The 22,482-nt window shown below is 36.3% G+C and overlaps 1 protein-coding gene across 1 annotated transcript in view; it reads right to left on the minus strand.

Moving 5' to 3' along the window:
• Positions 1-1,473: 1,473 nt before the first annotated feature.
• Positions 1,474-22,482, minus strand: part of kif3ca (kinesin family member 3Ca) — a 45,814-nt gene continuing 24,805 nt past the window's right edge. The window contains exons 3-8 of the mRNA XM_002661374.8: positions 21,681-21,803; positions 13,802-13,920; positions 13,506-13,622; positions 10,323-10,431; positions 8,841-9,007; positions 1,474-5,872 (exon numbers count right to left, since the gene is read on the minus strand). Coding sequence (XP_002661420.3) covers positions 5,758-5,872; positions 8,841-9,007; positions 10,323-10,431; positions 13,506-13,622; positions 13,802-13,920; positions 21,681-21,803 — 750 coding nt within the window. The 3' untranslated portion in view covers positions 1,474-5,757. The remainder of the gene's footprint in view (positions 5,873-8,840; positions 9,008-10,322; positions 10,432-13,505; positions 13,623-13,801; positions 13,921-21,680; positions 21,804-22,482) is intronic.

Raw genomic sequence — 22,482 nt, forward strand, 5'->3', positions numbered from 1 at the left:
TAATTGGTTAAAGAGACATGCTATGACTTTATTCATGTGTCCACATACACATATAAAACATTATAGACCATCTAATTGTTGGATTAAGTGTAATAAACTAATTCAAGATCTTAATATTATCATACTTGATTAAAATCACTTAAATTTGTTGTAAAATATAAAAAGCAAACAATAATATGTCACTTTAAAATAAATTAGCCTACTATAGTTAATCATTTAAACAATATATATAATTATAAACTGATTATCTTTACTGATTATCTGATTATAATTATAAGTTTATATATAAACTACTATCTTTTACTAAACTGTCACAGCTGTTATATATATTATTTTTTATTATTAATAGTTAATTTGTTCCTATGGCTAAATTTTGGTTTAAAAACAATTTATTGTTTACTATAAATTACTGCAGTATTAAATGTGGGAAATCATTAATTAAAAGGTTATTAAAAAATGAAGCTAATAAACACTATTAAATCGCTTGAGTAAAATATGAATATAGTGTTACACATTTGTTACATGTAAAAAGATTTTTATTACATATAATGTATTATTGCCTATATTAACTTGCTATTATTTACTTCATCATAAATTAATCCATTATATAAATTAAACCTGTCCAATTCAGATCGTTCAGCAAGGCCAGCAAACGAGTATCTGCTAAATTTTTGTCAGATAATAATGACTGATCAGCTATAATGACTGATTAAAAACTGTTCATTCTAGTATATTGAATGGCGATCGTAAACAATGCTCCCCATTCGGCCGTCTCGATCGCAATATTTGTGAAATAAAGTAAAGTAAACGCTATTGTTTATTGTGTACAATATTTATTAATCATATATATCAAAATATATCGATGGCGATGTTCAAAAAGACGTTAATAACATTAACATCAGTCGTAACCATATATGGTTTGCCTAGATTGTGTGTCCTAGATTGTGTGTGCCTAAAACGTGTGTGGTTCTGCGGGCCTGCAGCTGGATATTATTGCAGGATTGAGCACCCCTGTCTTAGATCATTTAAGCGAGGTACAAAGAACAGAACCCAGAGGTCGCCACAGCGGAATGAACCTCCAACTCTTCCAGCATATGTTTTACGCTGCGGATACCCTTCTAGCTGCAAGCCAGTCCTGGGAAACTTATATATACACACACACACACACACACACACACACACACACACACACACACACACACACACACACACACACACACACTCATACACTACAGCCAATTTAGTTAATCCAATTTACCTATAGCGCAAGTCTTTTGGTCGTAAGGAATTAAGTTAACTTAACAAATTGAAGTAGATTTAGCATAAAACAATTAGAAAAAAGTTATCTCCCAAAAAATGCAAATATTGTGGTGTTTCAGCTTATTTTTAAATAAGTAGTTTAAACATCAGTAGACTTAATTTTTGAGTGTATTTTGCAAGCTTTTACTAAAGAAACTTCCACAAACACATTCATCTTTTGCCAGAGAACTGCTCCTTTATTTCTCCATCCAGTGCGAGCAGCTCCATGATCCAATAACACACAGATCCGACACACACGTGAACACGCAGATCCCCTGCACGGAACAAAACTCTACATATGTTCATAATTACAGCAGAGGGCCGTCCGGCTGGAGAACACGACTGACTGCTGCCCTCAGCGAATCAATATGCAAGGCTTGTGTCGAGTGTTTATGTCCTGGAGGTCAATGCCGTCTCTTTGCTTTAAGGTAGTGCAGTGGTTTAAAGGTCTAAGCAAAGCCCAGCTCATATAATACATGCTCTGCGCTCTCTATTCACACCGTTCTAGAGACAGGGTTCCCACATCTTTTAATCCTCATTAATTACATACATCATTGATATAGTACCCATTGGAATATGTATATTTACGTCTCGGTTTCTCTTGATTTATCTGTTTGAGCAAAACTTTCTTCCATGTTTAAATTTTATAAATGTTGTCATTTAGAGTATTGTCGTTGCATAAAATCACAATTGGTCAAAATAACAAAAATGTTCATATTCATTTTTAAAAATAATAATAATTCCTTACATTTATATAGCACTTTTCTGAACACTCAAAGAGCTTTAAATATTTTTTGGGGGGGAATCTTATCCACCAGTGCCAGCATCCATCTGGATGACACGATGGCAGCCATATTGCAGAGACAAAGCGATGAAGCAAATTATGATATGGGGATGGTTAGAAGGCCATGATGGACAGAAGCCAGTGGGCAAAGAGTCAGGACCTTGGTTTAATGGCTCACCAGAAAGACGGTGCCCACTGACAATATAGTGTCCCCTTCACTGTACTGGGGTATAAGGACCAACACAAACTGCAGGTTAAGCTCCCCCTGCTGGTCTCGTTAACAGTACATCGCTTCCGGCAGCAACCTAGCTTTCCTATGTGGTCTCCTTTCCAGGTACTGACCAGAAACAGCCCTGCTTAGTTTTAGTGGGCGACCATGTAAGAGTTGCAGAGAGCTAGCTGCTGGCTATTTTTAGACAACGCAATATCTTTCTTTATATCAAAACCAATATTTGGTCACACAAATAATGAAAACTTTTGTTATTTTGACCAAATGTCATTTTCTGACACAAAACAACAACAATAAATCACTAAATGACATTATTTCTGTTTACATTTTGAAAGAAATGTTTTAAGACCTTCATATAAAACAAGTATTAAGAATTCACTCAAACATTTTATAGTCAATCCAGTAAATATATACTTATGCACTACTAAGTGTTAACATGTTAGTACTTTTAAAAGTTTAGGGTCAATAAGATTTTATTCTGCATAAATAGATTTTAAAAAGACTTGGTTTCTATTATAAATAAATGCTGTTCTTTTGAGCATTTTATTAAATAACAAATTATATAAAATGTATCACGTTTTCCAAACAAAATGTATTTAAAAAAGTAAATTAATAAATAAGCATAACTCTTTCACCATTGAAAATCATAAATATTTCCTGTGCAGAAAATCATCATATTAGAGTGATTTCTGATGGATCACATGACACTAAGGACTGAGGGAATGATGCTAAAATGCTTTACATTAAACTAAATTCCATTAAAATATAAATTACAAATGAAAAACAATTATTTAATTGTAATAATATTTAGTCATTTTACTCAATTTTGTTTAAACAAATGCAGCCTTTACTGCAAAAAAACAATAATAATAATAATTTACTGAGAGTTTGTCTTATTTCTTGTCCAACTATCTAAAAGTTCTTAAATCAAGAAGCATTTTCTAGACAAGTAAAATATTGTTTTGTTTCCATAAATAGAGTTTTTCCTTAAACAATGGGGTGAATAAAATAATTTTATGTTTAGTTTGAAATAAGATTAATTTACTTACCCAATTTGAACATTATTTACAAAAAATAATAATAATAAATAATAAAAAAGCTTGTTTTTGAGTTATTTCTAAAACCCAAACAATATTTTTTCTTTGTCTTTAAAATCTTTGTGATTTAAGATTTATTTTTGGATATTTGACCTAAAATTAATACAAACACTAAGAAAACGTTATTTTGTGTGTGTTGCATTTCAAAAGAATTTGTATTAAATCTTACCAACCCCAAATCTTTGAATGGTAATAAATATTCATACACTTTATAATCATACCTGAACACATGATGAAGTCAATCATTTCTTTACAGTACTTTTTTTTTTATAATTCCACCTTCATATCTGTATTTTCACACTACACTACATTTACACTTCATGAATGAAAATCTCCACAACCTCTACTACTCTCCATGGCTTTTCCAGACCTCAGAAAACCCACAGAAACCCCAGTTGTTCCCATATACAGTTGAAGTCAGAATTAACAGCCCCCTGTATATTCTTTTTCTCCTTTCTATTAAACAGAAAGAACATTTTTTTCAGTACATTTCTAAAGATAATAGACTTAATAACTCATTTCTAACAACTTATTAATTTTATCTTGGCCATGATGACAGTACATAATATTTGACTAGATATTTTTCAAGATACTAGCAGGGTTCAACGCTAAGGGTTTTTTCTACCGGTCTGATTGGGCCAGTGGTTCAGATTTTTACTTGCCCTGCCAAAATTTTCACTGGCCCCACCAAAAAAAGAAAGGGAAGTTAATAGCTATTTTTTAGCCACATATTTTAAATAATGTGTCACAAATAAAGTCTGTCAATCTAGAATTTTAATACTTAAAAAAATTGTAAATAAAACTGTTATGCAAACAAAAAGAGCAGTATGGAAAATGTGGAGGTATTTTATTGCGGTTTGAAATTATTTAACAAAGGGTGGCTGACTTGTCAAACTGACGGCAAACTGTGCAACTGTGTTTTTTTTTTTTGTTTTGTTGCTTTGTTCACAAGTAAATTTCTGCTTCCAAGACGTTAGAAACATTTTCTTTTAGCCTTAGAATTGGATGTTGCCACCATGTTGCCCTTTCTTTGCTGAACTGGTTGTTACCAGGTTACGGAAAAAAATAGAATTCTCAATCAGATAAGAGGAACCGGAAAGCAATATGGTGTTTACGACATCACTGAGACGGTTGTGTTTGAAGACTTAAAAGCACAAACCTAAAATGCACGCAATTGATAAATAGCCACAGACAAATTAAATGTTATTGACAAGGCAGCACTGTCCAAATCAGGCCAGTAATGATCCGGTCTACTGTCCCAAGTCTCTGTCACGCTGGCCCTGGGCAGTCCTTATTGTTGAGCCCTGACTAGTATTCAGCTTAAAGCACAGGTCTCAAACTCGATTCCTGGAGGGCCGCAGCTCTGCACAGTTTTCCTCCAACCCTAATAAAACCCAGCTGATCCAACTAATCAAGGTGTTTAAGACTACTAAAGACTATCAAGCAGGTGTGAGTTGGAGGTGGTTGGAGGTAAACTATGCAGAGCTGCGACCCTCCAGGAATTGAGTTTAAGACCCCTGGGTTAAAGTGACATTTAAAGGCTTAACTAGGTAAATTTGTGAAATTAGGCAAGTCATTGTATAACAGTGGTTTGTTCTGTAGACAATTGGAAAAAAATATTTCTTAAGAGGGTTAATAATATTGACCTTAAAATATATATTTTAAAAAATTATAAACTGCATCTATCATAGCCGAAATAAAACAAATAAGACTTTCTCTAAATGAAAAAATATTATATGAAATAACGTGAGATATTTCTTACTCTGCTTAACACATCTGGGAAATATTTGAAAAAATTCACAGGAGGGCGAATCATTTAGACTTCAACCGCAGGTTTCTCCATGAGCCCAGTGGGAACCCTGTAGATCTTTCCTCCAGCCGACCGTTCCAAACCCTGATCAGAATCACAAAGACACACACATACATTAAGACATGCAGATAGAAAGAGACGCGTCCCTCTTGCTCAGCTCTTTCAGGGCGGATGAACACAAACCCCGTCCGTTTGGCCTCCATCATTCGAGGTGTGTGTCGATCAGTAAGTAAACACTGACCATTTTTGGAAGCAGCAAAAACGACTGGAAAAAGCCTCAGGTTGTCGAATGAGGCGATGTTATTCGATGGCAGTGTCTTCTTCACTGTCCTGAGGAGCAAAGAGCAAGAGAGAATAATTCCACTAATATTGGTCCTGATGAGTTGGAATGGGTCTAGTCCTGCTTTTGCTGTCTGTTCAGATCGCGAGCAGGTTTCGTCTTGTTTTATGGGGACGGTTTTTGGTCTGTTTCCGTCATCTGTTAGGATTGATTAAGTTTTAAGGGTGGGGGGTGGGGGGATTATGGTAGTTTCGAGTTTCATTCCTGGGCTGTTGCCATGGGGATGTTTTGTGGGTGTGGCAGGCTGAGGGACCCTGAGGATGCCAGAGAGAGGGCGGAGCTTGAGGTGGGCATGACCTGCTGAGACTGGCACCTGCGAATAATAGAACGACATTAATTTGAGTGTGTGTTGTTTATTTACTTTTTTTGCATAAAGTAGATTTTTCATGCAAATGTTGTAGACAAAAAAAAGTGAACAAAAATAACAAGCTCTATTTTAATGATCTAGGCACAAAGTGTAAAGCGCATGGCACAAAAGCATTAAGGCCATGTCCGAATCCACTTTTGCTATTTTAAAGATGGAAGTATGTGATTTGCACCCCAGGTCATGGTCTAACATGGTTGTGCTTATTCTCTTAATGAGTTATGGGTGTGTTTTGAGCATACCATACATTAAACCAATCAGAGTATCATCTCACATTTCCTTTGAGAGTCAGTTGCGCCACGCCATGGTGCATTTACATGGTCTTTGTAAGTGGAAAAACTGAACAATTCACTAGCGAGAAAACAGTAAAACAGAGCATCTGCAGTGCGAGGATAAAGAACGAGCCTCCTCCATTCAGCCTCTATACCAGGGATCACCAAACTTGTTCCTTGAGGTCCATTGTCCTGCAGATTTTAGCTCCAACCCTAATCAAACACACCTGAACAAGCTAATCAAGGTCTTACTAGGTATACTTGATACACCCAAGCAGGTGTGTTGAGGCAAATTGGAGCTAAACCCTGCAGGGACACCGGACCTCCAGGAATGAGATTGATGAACCCTGCTCTATACTTTGTCTTTACTTTTAAGCTTTACTTTACTCCTTTACTTTAATGGATGAGGAAATGGTGTTGTATATTCCACTGAAGACATCCATTAGCCTACATATTTAATTTCATTTGTTAAGCACAAAGATTTTGTTTTGTTTCAAAACTATTTCAAACACAAACTATTAAATTTAGTTCTAATTTCCAGCAAAGGAATAAATGAACAATAATAAAGAAGTGTGGTCAAAGAACTGAGTAATGTCCAAACACACATCCTGTTCTTATGCCCCATATGGTAATGCAGCGTCTCCAAAACCCAACAGGTGGACAAACCTAAACTTGTTTTTATGAAAACTAATATAAATATGCATTTAATAAATAATACTGCTAATAATACTATCATTATACACATGCACATTGTCATGAATAAACTGAAAAAAAAAACCCTCGACACAAAGAAGGCACGGAGGCAGTGGTTTTTATATTTATGTAGAAAATAATCATTTTTGTAACATTTTAATTCTTTAATTTTTTTCATATGTAAAGATTTTGGTGTGTTGCTGTAAATCATGTGTGTATTAAGCAAAGTGTAAGCTTTTGAACCTGCATGGGTGCATAACTAACGCACTCTGCGCTGGAATTTAGACTAGCTTTTAGTTGGTCAGTGGCACAGTCTATATCAGTTCCTCAAAAAAGCAAAGCGTCAACAATGCGCCTTAACACACCTCTTTTTTAGACCAGCACACCTATGAGTCCACACAGGGGCGCAAATGGATTTGCTATTTATACAACGTTGCGCAAAACGTGAAATTACCGTTGGGCAGGTCTGAAACTAGCAACAAATTCCGCCATACTCGTCTTGCACCTTACTGCACTGGGTGTATGATAGGGCCTATTGAGTGTATTCTGACCTACAGTGACCTCTGATTGGCTTTTTATACAACGTGGTGCAAAACGTGAAAATTACTGTTGCGCTGGTCTGAAAATAGCAACAAATCGCGCCATACACGTCTTGTGTCTTATTGTGCTGGGTGTATGATAGGGACCAACATGTCGTTTTTTGAGTGTAGTTGAATCATTAACTTTTTTTATTATTATTACAATTTTGAGTTTTGAGTCAAAGTGTCCACTCTTTTTTTGGGTTTTCACCTTTTAATCGACAGGAAAGTGGAAATTACACACAGGAAAATGTGGGGAGCAGAGAGAAGGGAAGGATCGGCAAAGGACCTTGAGCCGGAAAGCGAACTCGGGTCGTCGCGAGTACTTTAGTGCAATGTGTTGACGCTCTAATCACTAGGCTATTAGCACCCACAAAGTGTCCACTTTTGATAGACAAAAATAAAATTAAAAAATTATTAATTTACAACAGATTTAAATTGCAGTTCTAGGTCATGTCAAGTGCATAATGTTGTGTTGTAGGTCTTCATAGTATTTTATGGATGTGGAAATGCCTTTATAATTATGCAGTAGTATTGCAGTCCAAAAATAGCCCATAAATACTGCAAAAATCTGTGCTGAGATTCAACTATCTACATGTGCACTATGTCATAGAGATTATGAGTTAATCTCAGATTACCGTATGCACCATATCACAGCATAATCCTAATTTAATCTTATCATACACACAAATCATTTTAAAACATATTCCAGTATTTCATTAAATTACATTTAATTCATTTCAAAATTATATTACTTTTCAATGCATAAGTGTATATATTGTTATTAATAACATAATTACTGAATGTATATTTTGTAAAGCCTATGTATCGCTGGGTATTCTATTTCCTTGAACACTGATTATTTTTTAAATTGTATTTACGAATGTATTTATATATTATATATCCATTTTATACAGAATGTATTTAAATAAATTCAACTAAAATTTTATATATATATATATTAATAGTATAATTAAATTTGAATGCATTTCATTAAAAATAACATTCAACAAATCTAATAAATTTAATTTAATTACATAGTAATATACAGTAACAGTTTATAATAGTATTTGAATTAATTTGATCAAAAATAACATTTAAATTGGCCAATACAAACAATAGTTTAGCTTTAATTAAAAACACCTTAATCAGCTTTTTTTGTGTCTGGACAGCTCTTATCTAATATTCATATTTTGCACATATGCATTTATTACTGATTATTGATTTGTTATTTATGTGAAAGTATACAGTGATAATATATAATTATATTTAAAAATATTTGTTTAAAAATGTAGATTATTATAATTAGTTGATATATAATCATTAAAATTTGACGTATATTGTGCTTTGCTGTGTCTTGTAAGTCTGACTGACCATGACTGTGATTTTCTGACCCGTCCGGCAGCAGATTTCTCTCTGTAACTGTTGTTGTCCAGCAGAACGTCTCTGGACGGCTCCTCCTCTGATCCTGATTTCTGGAGCTCCAGCTGAAACACCACAGGTGGAGTCATGTCCAGTTCCAGGAGCATGATATTCTCCGCCTGCAGAGACAGAATTACAAAAGTCCTTAAAAGGTGTGACATGTGAAATCAAAATTGTCTTGATTTTTCAACAATTAATAAGCCTTTACTTTCCCCCACCCGCTCTTCACTTTCGTCTGCGACACATCAAACCCCACACCCTTGTTCTTCACTCCTCCTCTGGTAACATGCTGGATTCGGTTACAGAATAGTCAAGCTTTAATTAAGAACGTTACGGAAACTTTTTGGATTTTTTGGAGCGAAATGTAAATGGTCTAATTTAGTGTTTCCCAACCCTGTTCCCGAAGGCACACCAACACTACACATTTTCCACCTCTCACTAACCAAACAAATCTGAATCAACTCATCAGAACATTAGAAGAGACATAGAAACCTGAAATGGATAGTTGAGATAAGGGAGACATCCAAAATATGTACTGTTGGTGTGCTTCCAGGAACAGGGTTGGGAAACACTGGTCTAATCTAACTCAATGAACTATGCTAAGGTATGCTTGAAGTGTCCCTACCTGTTTCAGTTCCCTACCCACCAGACTAACTAGTGGCCCGTCACCCAGACTACACCTCCCATCATGCTTTGCATCCCACAGCTGAAACAGTTTACTAATCTTAACACTGACACACACACACACGTACACATACACTTTAGATGCCATCTAGTGATCAGATGAGGAAATTCATTCAGTTCTCAAACTCTCACAGTGGTTAGCCTCACAGCAAGAAGGTCACTGGTTCGAGTCCTGGCTGGGTCAGTTGGCATTTCTGTGTGGAGTTTGCATGTTTTCCACGTGTTGGTGTGGGAGGTGCTCTGGTTTCCCCACAGTCCAAACACCTGCACTATAGGTGAACTGAATGAACTAAACTGGTTATAGTGTACAAGTGTGTGTGAATGAGTGTGTATGGGTGTTTCCCATCACTGGGTTGCCGCTGGAAAGGCATCCGCTGCATAAAACACATGCTGGTTAGCAGGCAGGGGTCAAAACAGGAGCAAAACAGTACTCATTCATTCATTTTCCTTCGGCTAAGTCTTTCATTTATCAGGAGTCGCCATAACAGAATGAACCGCCAACTATTCCCGCCTATTCCTGTATGTTTTACACAGTTTAATTTAGTTTAGTTCCTATTTAGGCTAATTGTTTTTCCTTGTTTATATTATTTTTCATCTGAAATCTAAAATCCATGTCATGACCCCTTTAACAGATTCATTTTGCAGTGTACACAACCAACCATCTTCGGCACATCAACTCTTTTTATTTGACTTTCTTTATTTGACTTTCTCTTTTTTTTCATCTTTCTCTTTCTCTCTCCATATACGTACCCTGTATCTGGAATGAGCCCCCATCGCCATGGCAACCCTGGCGTACTGGCTGATTGGCCGCTTGTACCCTACAGCGGAGGCGGGTCTTCTCTTCATCTGAGTGAATTTACTGTCAACAGAAAACAAACACTCAATCACTCACGTCAGATCACCGCTGTTCTGATGTCTTATTATTACTAATATATGTAATGTTAATGTTAACATTAATTAAAATAGATAATTGCATAAAATAACCAAAACAACATGGAGGTCAATGGCTAACACTTTCCAACATTTTTCAAAACATCTTCAGTTTTACTAGATTTGGAACGAGGAGGAAGTGTTAATGCTGACAACCTTTGCATTTTTCTGTGAGCTACCTAAAATTAACTACCTAATTTGGTTTCTGTAATACATGCTTCATTGAACCAAATTTATATATTTAATTAAGTTATATCTAGTTTATTAAACAGAAACGTAAGTTTTCAGTGTTTTAAGAGATAACAGGCTCTATTTTAATGATCTAGGCGCAAAGTCTAAAGCACATGGCACAAAACCATTAAGGGTGTGTCCGAATCCCCTTTTGCTATTTCAAGGATGGAAATACACGGTCTACGACCCAGGGCATGGTCTAACAGGGTTGTGTTTATTTATAAACTTAATGAGCTATGGGTAGGGCCAGACGAATCTGCGGACGTTTTTTGCTATTTCTGCAGAGAATTTTCGTGAAAGTCTGCGGATTTCTGCAGAATTATTTTGGGAGTATCGTAGCTAAAACCTTAATATGTGAAATAAAAACTAATATCTTTTTAACTTTTATTTAATGTTTAAAATGCAAATCCAACTAGATTATTTGGTAAACAAACCAAGTCTCTAATATAATATAGATCTACTAAAAGACAAAAAGTATTACTTTACAAACTGCATTGTACATAAATTAGATGAACATTTCCACATTACTCAATGATATTACTGTAATTAATTTAAAACTGAATAAAAATAGTTTTACAGATATTTACTCAAGTAAATAAACAGAATTAATGATGGGCTAAAAATCTGCGGAATTCTGTGCATGCATATTCTGTGTGGGTCTAGTTATGGCTGTGTTATGAGCATAATGTGCATTACACCAATCAGTGTCTCATCTCACATTCGCATTTGCTATACATGACGGAAAAACTAGTTAAGTAGTAAAACTGAACGCTTCACTAGTGAGAAAACAGTCAAACAGATCATCTGCAGCGCGAAGATAAAGAACGAGCCTTCTCCATTCAACTTATTTACTTTCTCTTTACTTTACTTTTACACTTTACTCCTTTACTTTTGTAGAGTAAGTAATCAGTGGAAACTCACTCTGCTGAAGACATCTATTAGCCAACATTTTTAATTATGTTTGTTAAGCGCAAAGATTTGTTTCAAAACTATTTCTAAATTCAGCTCTAATTTCCACCAAATCAATAAATGAACAATAATAACGAAGTTTGTTTAAAAAAACTGAGTTACTTATTCTTAAGCTCCATATGGTCAATGGCACAGTCTACTTCAGTTTCTCAAAATACCAACAATGCTCCTTAACACACCTCCTTTTTAGACCAGCACACCCATGAGTCCACACAGTGGTGCAAACGGACTTGCTATTTAAACAACATGGTGCAAAACGTGAAAATTACTGTTGCACTGGTCTGAAAATAAAAACAATTCGCACCACACAAGCCTTGCGCCTAATTGCGCCAGGGTTATTTTGGTCTATTAAGTGTATTCTTACCTACAGTGACCTCTAATTGGCTATTTCATCAGATGTGTAAATCTCAAAGACCATCTATTTTTGATATCAATCAAAAAAGTTTGCATTCCTGCACCAATAAATAGATGACCATAAAATATTACACCTATAATTTTACTATTTAACTTCTGGTGTCTATTAAAATACAAACCATGCATCTAATTTAGTTCATTTTTAGGCTATATGTTGATACAAACATCTTTATTTTTCAAGAAAACTGTCTTGTGAACGCTAACGATGTCTATTGTTGCTCTAGATCAGGGATCACCAAACTTGAACCGGGAGGGCCGGTGTCCTGCAGATTTTAGCTCTAACCCTAATCAAACACACCTGAACAAGCTAATCAAGGTCTTACTAGGTATACTTGAAACACCCAGGCAGCTGTGTTCAGGCAATTTGGAGCTAAACCCTGCAGGGCACCGGACCTCCAGGAACGAGATTGGTGACCCCTGCTCTAGATCACACAGCTTCTTGCGTACACTCCTTGCTGTAATGCAATGGTCTCAAAGTCAATTTCTGAACCACCTCCAACTCACACCTGCTTAATAGTCTCTAGTAGTTTTGTACACCTTGATTAGTTGGATCAGCTGTGTTTGATTAGAGTTTGAGCAAAACTGTGCAGAGCTGCGGCTCTTTAGTAATCGAGTTTGAGACCTAGGCTGCGTCCGAAACCGCCTACTACTCAGTAGGTTCTGCATTTAAATGTAAACGTACTACTCGGCCGTTAGAAAAGTACGTTCTATACAGTATGAACGTGAAAAGTATGAATGGAATTCGGACGTACTACATCCGCCATTTTGTCATGGTCACGTGACCTACCTGCGTCAATTGCGTCGCTTTACTCCCATTCATGAAGTCGCTCGCGGGGCATCATGGGATAGCAAAGCATGCATGGGATGCGCACTCTAGAATCTCGTCAGAAGTAGTAAGTCATCCGGGTACTTCTCGCATACTGGTTTTTTCGAATTCTATGAATTCGGACATACTACTCAGCTCGCATACTGATTTTAGTGTACTATATAGTATGCGGTTTCAGACGCAGCCCTATGCTGTAATGCATTTGCAATGGTATGAACCATTATGGGGTGGTCAAATGTATATTTATATTATGTATTATTTAAATTATTAATATTATTATTTAAAATACAGACCAGGGAAAACTACTTCTCACTATTTAAAGGGTCGACCCACCCATACATCCCATTTTGACGTCCTTCAAGGGGGATCAAACGTTAATTAGCGGTATCAAAACCCCCCCGTAATTTGCACCTTGGCTAATTCCCACATTTCTGTTTATGCGATTTAATCACCTGTATGGCTTTGCGATTATTCTGAAATGTGGAAAACAGTTTGAGTATGAAAGGAGTTTGATGTGTTTTGGCTGGTGGGGTCATGATATGAACATCTGATGCATCACTCACTTCTCTGCCGGGACAAGAGGCTGAAACTTCCACTGATCTTCCTCCGCATCGAACTCCAGTCTGTTCATGATTTTATTCTTCTCTTCGGGAGGTATAAAGTTCTCTATAATCAAATATCTGCACAGACACTGACGCATTAGCTGGACGCATTGGACATTTATACAGTTGTGTGATTGAATAGCTGCTCTCATTGTATTCTGGAGACAGAAACCTCTAGCTGGAGACATCATTACGGGTACAATAATGCATGAATAGATAAATGTTTTTTTAATATGCAGCACTTTAAAATGACTTACTTGAATTTGAGTTCTCTGGTCAGTTCATTCTGTGTTTGCTCGAGGTCCTGTCGGCTCCTCACATGTTCATCATTCACATCCTGAATGTCAGCCTTCAGAGACTGGAGCTTCGCATACAGCTGTACACACACACACACACACACACACACACACACACACACATAGAACATGTTATCATCAGCTCACCAATCAGCGGCATCTTCTGTCCTTCCTTACCATTTTCATGTTTAATCACTAGCATAACCTTCATTACCACCACCCTCATCTGTCCTTCATCATTATCATCATCACGCCACCACACCGTTACCATCATAATCATCATCACTATTATAATCATCATCATCACTGTCATCACCATCATTACCATCAAAATCATCATCTCTGATTCATTTTCATAACTTTCATCATCATTATTACCATCATAATCATCATCACTATCATTTCCATCATTACCATTATCATCACTGTCATCATCATCACCTGTCTTTCATCATTATCACTTTTATCACCTTCATCATCATCATCACCAGCATCATTATTCTAATCCCTATCACCTCCATCATCATCATCATCATCATCATCATCACTATCATCACCATCATTATAATCATCATCACTATCATTACCGGCATCATAGTCATCATCACTATCATTACCAATATTATTATCACCACTATCATCTCCATCATTACCATAATTATAATCATCTTCACTACCATCTCCATCATTACCATCATCACTATCATTACCATCATCACCATCACTATCATTACCATCATCATCACTAGCATCTCTATCATTACCATTATCATAATCATTATTTATTATTACTTTCATCACCATCATTGCAATTATCATAACCATCATCACTATCATCTCTATAATTACAGTCATCATAATCCTCACAATCATCTCTATCATTACCATCATCATAATCATCTTCTCTATCATCACCATCATTGTCATTATCATAACCATCATCACTATCACCTCTATCATTACCATCATCACCATCACTATCATTACCATCATCATAATCATCACTAGCATCTCCATCATTACTATTACCATTATCATAATCACTATTATCTCCATCATTACCATCATCATTAGCATCATTATCATCTCTATCATTAGTATCATCATAACCATCATCACTATCATCAACATCATTACCATCATCTAATAATCATCTCTATCATCACCATCATTGGCATTATCATAACTATCATCACTATCATCTTTATCATTACCATCATCATACTTATCATCTCTATCATCACCGTCATCATAATCATCATCACTATAATCACCATCAGTGCCATTATAATAACCATCATCACCATCATTTCTATCATTACCATCATCATAATCATCATCACTATCATCACCATCATCATAATCATCATCACCATCATTTCCATCATCATCACTATTATCACCATCACCATCATCTCTATCATTACCATCATCACAATCATCATCACCATCATCATAATCATCATTACCATCATCACTATCATCATCACCATCATTTCCATCATCATCACCATCATCTCTATCATTACCATCATCACAATCATAACCATCATCATAATCATCATTACCATCATCATCATCATCACTATCATCACCATCGTTGTCATCATCCTCATCATCACTATCATCTCCATCATTACCATTATCATCACAAGCATCTCCAACATTACCATCATCATCATCATCATCATCACTATTATCATCATCATCATCATTATCATCATCATAATCATCATCACTATCATCACCATCATTGCCATCATCATCACTATCATCACCATCATTGACATTATCATCACTATCATCACCATCATTGCCATCATCATAATCATCATCACTATCATCTCCATCATTACCATCATCACCATCACTATCATTACCATCATCATCACTAGCATCTCCATCATTACCATTATCATCATCACTATTATCTCCATCATCATTAGCATCATCATTATCATCTCTATCATTAGCATTATCATAACCATCATCACTATCATCTCTATTACTATCATCTAATAATCATCATCACTATCAACACCATCATTGCCATTATCATAATCATCATCACTATAATCTACATCATTACCATCATCATAATCATCATCATTAGCATCTCTATCATTAGCATCATCATTTCTATCATAACCATCATCACAATCATCTCTATCATTACCATCATCATAATCATCATCTCTATCATCACCATCATTGTCATTATCATAACCATCATCACTATCACCTCCATCATTACCATCATCACTATCATTATCATCACCATAATCATCACTAGCATCTCCATCATTACCATTATCATAATCACTATTATATCCATCATTACCATCATCATTAGCATCATCATTATCATCTCTATAATTAGCATCATCATAATCATCATCACTATCATCACCATCATTACCATCATTTAATCATCATCACTATCATCACCATCATTGGCATTATCATAACCATCATCACTATCATCTCTATCATTACCATCCTCATAATCATCATATCTATTATCACCATCATCATAATCATCATCACTATCATCACCATCATTTCCATTATCATAACCATCATCACCATCATTTCTATCATCATAATCATCATCACTATCATCACCATCATCTCTATCATTAGTATCATCATAATCATCATCACCATCATCATAATCATCATTACCATCATCATAATCATCATCACTATAATCACCATTATAATAACCATCATCACCATCATTTCTATCATTACCATAATCATAATCATCATCACTATCATCATAATCATCATCACCATCATTTCCATCATCATCACTATTATCACCATCACCATCATCTCTATCATTACCATCATCACAATCATCATCACCATCATCATAATCATCATTACCATCATCATAATCATCATCACTATCATCACCATCATTGCCATCATCCTCATCATCACTATCATCTCCATCATTACCATCATCATCACAATCATCTCCAACATTACCATCATCTACATCATCATCACTATCATCTACATCATCATCATCATTATCATCTCCGTCATTACTATCATCATAATCATCATCACTATCATCTCTATCATTACTTCATCATAATCATCATCACTATTATCACCATCATTACCATTATCATCATTACTATCATCAAAATCATTGCATCATCATCATAATTATCTCTATCTGTGGCATCATTCCCATGATCATCATCGCCATCATCAGCATCATTACCCTCATCATCACAACATCACATCATTCCCATCATCATCATAATCATCATTGCCATCATCAGCATCATTACCCTCATCATCACATCAAAACATCATTAACATCATCATCATGATCATCATTTCCATCATCAGCATCATTACCCTCATCATCACAACATCACATCATTCCCATCATCATCATGATCATCATTTCCATCATCAGCATCATTACCCTCATCATCACAACATCACATCATTCCCATCATCATCATGATCATCATTTCCATCATCAGCATCATTACCCTCATCATCACAACATCACATCATTCCCATCATCATGATCATCATTTCCATCATCAGCATCATTACCCTCATCATCACAACATCACATCATTCCCATCATCATCATGATCATCATTTCCATCATCAGCATCATTACCCTCATCATCACAACATCACATCATTACCATCATCATCATGATCATCATTTCCATCATCAGCATCATTACCCTCATCATCACAACATCACATCATTACCATCATCATCATCACTACTATCTAATCATTACCATCATCATTATCACTATCATCAGCATCATTCCCATCATCATAAACACCATCTTCCACATCCTTATCCATCTATACATCATCATCACCATCATCAAAGTTAACATTATCATCATCATCATCATTCTTTCATACAACCTCCACCACCGTCTGTCATCATCATCATTCATTCAGTCATGCGTGTGTCTCAGTGCTCATCAGTGTTAGTGTAGGTCAGTGTGCATCATCCGCAGGGGTTAAAGGTGAAAGGTCAGGAGGGAACATGTAGAGCCGAGGTCAGGTGCCACATCTGAACATTACAACAGTCATTTTAAAACTCTGAAAGGGAAGTGACATAAGTGGACGTGATGTGTTCTGACAGGAAGTGACGTGCAGGAGTTCAGTCCTACCACCTGTTGAGAATAAATCTCAGAAGGAAGAGGGATTCGTTGGTTAGCATGCCAGCAGTAGCCATGAAGATTAATGCAGGTTTTTGTGAAAGCATTGGTGCTTTTTGGTAATATTAGCATTTAGCATTAGCCTCTGACAGTCAACGAACAGGCAAGTGTAAAACAAACTGACCTTCTTGTACTGATAAAGGTGTTTTAAAGTCTCAGGGGGAGGTGGGGTCAGGGGTGATCCAGGGGTCAAAGGTCAGAGGTCCAGAATTAAGGGGAGCGAGAGGAACAGAGTTAGGGAACTCAGTGCTGTTTTATTTGTAGAATTTATTTTGTCAGTGGCTGCTAAGTCCTAATTCAAAATATTAAGGCAGCAATGATGTATGATTTTTCTTTAAAACAGCCCTTTCGGGTTTGTGTATCAAACAAATAGAGTATTGTTTTATCTACCACACATGCAGAACTTACACTCACTGGCCACTTTATTAGGTACACCTTACTAGTACCAGGTTAAACACTTTTTTTCTTCAGAACTGCCTTAACCCTTCACGGCATAGATTCAGCAAGGTACTGGAAATATTCCTCAGAGATTTTGGTTCATATTGGCATGATAGCATCACAGCCGCAGATTTGTCAGCTGCTCAGCCATGATAAATCTCCCATTCTAGCAGATCCCAAATGTGCTCTATTGAATTGAGATCTGGTGACTGTGGAGGCCATTTGAGTACAGCGAACTCATTTTCATGTTCAAGAAACCAGTCTGAGATGATTGGCGCTTTATGACATGGTGTGTTATCCTCTTGAAAATAGCCATCAGAAGATGGATACACTGTGGCCATAAAGAGATGGACATGGTCAGCAACAACACTCAGGTAGGCTGTGGCATTGACACGATGCTCAATTGCTACTAATGGGCCCAAAGTGTGCCAAGAAAATATCTCCCACACCATTACACCACCACCACCAGCCTGAACTGTTGATACAAGGCCGGATGGATCCATGCTAACATGTTGTTGATGCCAACTTCTGACTCTACCATCTGAATGTCGCAACAGAAATTGAGACTCATCAGACCAGGGAATGTTTTTCTGATTTCTATTTTCCAGTTTTGGTGAGCCTGTGTGAATTATAGCCTCAGTTTCCTGTTCCTAGCTGACAGGAGTGGCACCTGGTGTGGTCTTCTGCTGCTGTAGCCCATCTGCCTCAAGGTTGGATGTGTTGTGTGTTCAGAGATGCTCTTCTGCATATCTCGGTTGTAATGAGTGGTGATTTGAGTTACTGTTGCCTTTCTATAAGCTGGTACCAGTCTGGCCATTCTCCTCTGACCTCTCGCATCAACAAGGCATTTGTGCCCACAGAACTGCCACTGGATATTTTCTCTTTTTCAGACCATTCTCTGTAAACCCTAGAAATGGTTGTGCATGAAAATCCCAGTAGATCAGCAGTTTCTGAAATACTCAGACCAGCCCGTTTGGCAGGAACAACCATGCCACGTACAAAGTCACTTAAATCACCTTTCTTCCCCATTTTGATGCTCTGTTTGAACTGCAGCAGATCATCTTGACCATGTCTACATGCCTAAATGCATTGAGTTGCTGCTCTGTGATTGGCTGATTAGAAATTTGCGTTAACAAGCAGTTGGACAGGTGTACCTAATAAAGTGGCCGGTCAGTGTATATTGACAGTTCCATTTTGATGAATCTTCATTTAATAATGATAATAATAATAATAATAATAATGCAATAATAATTGTACTTAAAGGCGTCTTTCTCAACAGTCAAGGTCATAAAAAATAACTAAGTAAATAAAATTTTATATTTCAAAGAAATATTTTTTAGTGTAATTTTTTTATGTAAACAAACAGTGTTTTTTTAGTTAATGCATGGGTAACTTTTAAAACACAAAGTTTTGCTAAAGAAAAAACATTTTAAAAATGTACATTTTGCAGTGGCCTGGCTAGAGTCCTCACTCAAATCCGATGGAGAATCTTTAGAGGGAGCAAAAGATAAGGGTGATGCTAAGGAGACCCTCCAACCTAAAGAAGTCGGAGCTTAATAATGAATGGGTAATACCAGTGGAGAGATGCAAAGAGCTGGTCATCAATTATAGCAAGAGATTGATTGCTATAATAGCCAATAAAGGCTTTTCTATTGATTACTGAGAAGGATGTAAGTCGATTTGGGCATGTCACTTTTTTGTTCAAAGGTAAATAAAAGCTGAGAAATATTTTTGAACACAATATTGCCTCCTGCAGATCATCATATTATCTTTTTGGAGAAGCCTGTGTAACTTTTGGTCAAAAAACAAAACAAAAAATGTACTGGTTGAATAAGAGTAACTAAGTCAGAATTTGCCAGAAGTATGAATAATTTCAGGCTTGACTGTATATGAAGTTTTATTAAAGTGTCATTTATTGACAGTCTTTAAACTTCTATTGATAGTTGGAAACATAATGTTGTAGCTGACTGTACTTCCTGTTCTTTGGATTTCTTTCTCTCTACATATGTTATTATATGTAGTATTATATAATAATGCAATACTTCATCTCATCATTATTTTCTCTTTTATTTGAATCCTGATAAATGCAATGCAAAAGATTGACTACAAAAAAGTGTGTTTACACTACCTGACAAAAGTCTTGTCATTGATCTCACTTAAGGGCAGCAAATAATAACTTAACTATTAGTTGATCATTTGGAAAAATAGTGTCAGAAGGTCGATTTTTCTGATGAATCATCTGTTGAACTGCATCCCAATCATCACAAATACTGCAGAAGACCTACTAAAACTCACATGGACCCAAGATTCTCACAGAAATCAGTCAAGTTTAGTGAAACACAAATCATGGTTTCAGGTTACATTTAGTATGGGGGTGTGCGAGAGATCTGCAGAGTGGACGGCAACATCAACAGCCTGAGGTATCAAGACATTTGTGCTGCCCATTACATTACAAACAACTGGAGAACTGGGCAAATTCTTCAGCAGGATAGCGCTCCTCCTCATACTTCAGCCTCCACATCAAAGTTCCTGAAAGCAAAGAAGGTCATGGTGCACCAGGATTGGCCAGCCCAGTCACCACACATGAACATTGAGCATGCCTGCAGAAAGATGGAGGAGGCATTGAAGATGAATCCAAAGAATTTTGATGAATTCTGGAAGTTCTGCAAGAACGCTTTCTTTGCCATTCCAGAAGACTTTATTAATCAGTGATTTGAGTCATTGCAGAGATGTATTGATGCAGTCCTCCAAGCTCATGATGGAGTCAGACACAATATTCATTCTGTCTCTACTGCAGCATGACTTTATATTCTATACTGGACATTATTTCTGCTAAGTGACAAGACTTTTGTCAAAGCAGAGTCAGACCTACTGTTCTAATGAAAGAATTAAAAATCAAGGCATGATCATATTTTATTTTGGTAAATTAAGCATAATCTAGAGGCCTTTGACTTTCATATTAGCCACTCCTGATACCAAATGATCAACTAAAAGTCAAGTTATTATTTGTTGTTCCTAAAACTTGGATAGGTGACAAGACTTCTGTCAGGTAGTATATATAGAAAACATATCCATTTTTCCTAAAAGAGGGATGTTTTCTATATTAGCAACCTCTGAATGTCATTGATCAGTAGTGAGTTTCTTCAGTAGCTCTGTGTGTTTGTGTGTTTATATCTCACCTTTTTGAGTTTCTTGGTCTTGGCTTCCACTTCCTGCTGCAGTGAGGAAAACGTTTCTCTGAGCTCTAATGTCTCTTCATCCTGATCCAGCAGCTGCTGCTGTATTTCTCTCTCTCTGCGCGTCTGCACACACACACACACAGTTATGTGTAGTAAAAGAGCACACACTGCATGGAAAGATGGAAAGGGCAGCGAGTTCATTCCAATAACTTCAACAATATCAGCGTTTTTTTACTATCATGTCATTTATTTTCAACAGCTGGTTATGGCGTGTGATGCTGAACTATCCAAATAAAGCAATATAAATTCAATTCATCTTTATTTCTATAGCACTTTTACAAGGTAGATTGTGTCAAAGCAGCTTCACATAGAAGTTTTAATAAATTGAAACTGTGTCCAGTTTACAGCGTTCAGTTCACAGATGAAATGCTGATTATTACCTTTCACTCCTTAAGTAAACGCTGTTTGTTTTCACTGTTTATTTTCTGTAATCTTGCACGTTGTATAGCAAATACCCCAACATATAACCCAACTATAGGTTATTATAGCACCTTCCCAACTATAGGTTATTTTAACCCAATGTATTGTTTTATATAATTAACCCAATGCATTGGGTTGTTTTGATTAAATGTTATTTTTTTCCATTCTGGTATTACTGTTGCTATTATTACTAGTACTACTATTCATTTAATAATTATGGCTGAGTAAATAAATAACATTTCCCGGAGATGGGTTGCGGCTGGAAGGGCATCCGCTACGTTAAAAACTTGCTGGATAAGTTGCCGGTTCATTGCGCTGTGGC

Source organism: Danio rerio, chromosome 20 (assembly GCF_049306965.1).
Source record: "Danio rerio strain Tuebingen ecotype United States chromosome 20, GRCz12tu, whole genome shotgun sequence".
Taxonomy (NCBI): Eukaryota; Metazoa; Chordata; class Actinopteri; order Cypriniformes; family Danionidae; genus Danio; species Danio rerio.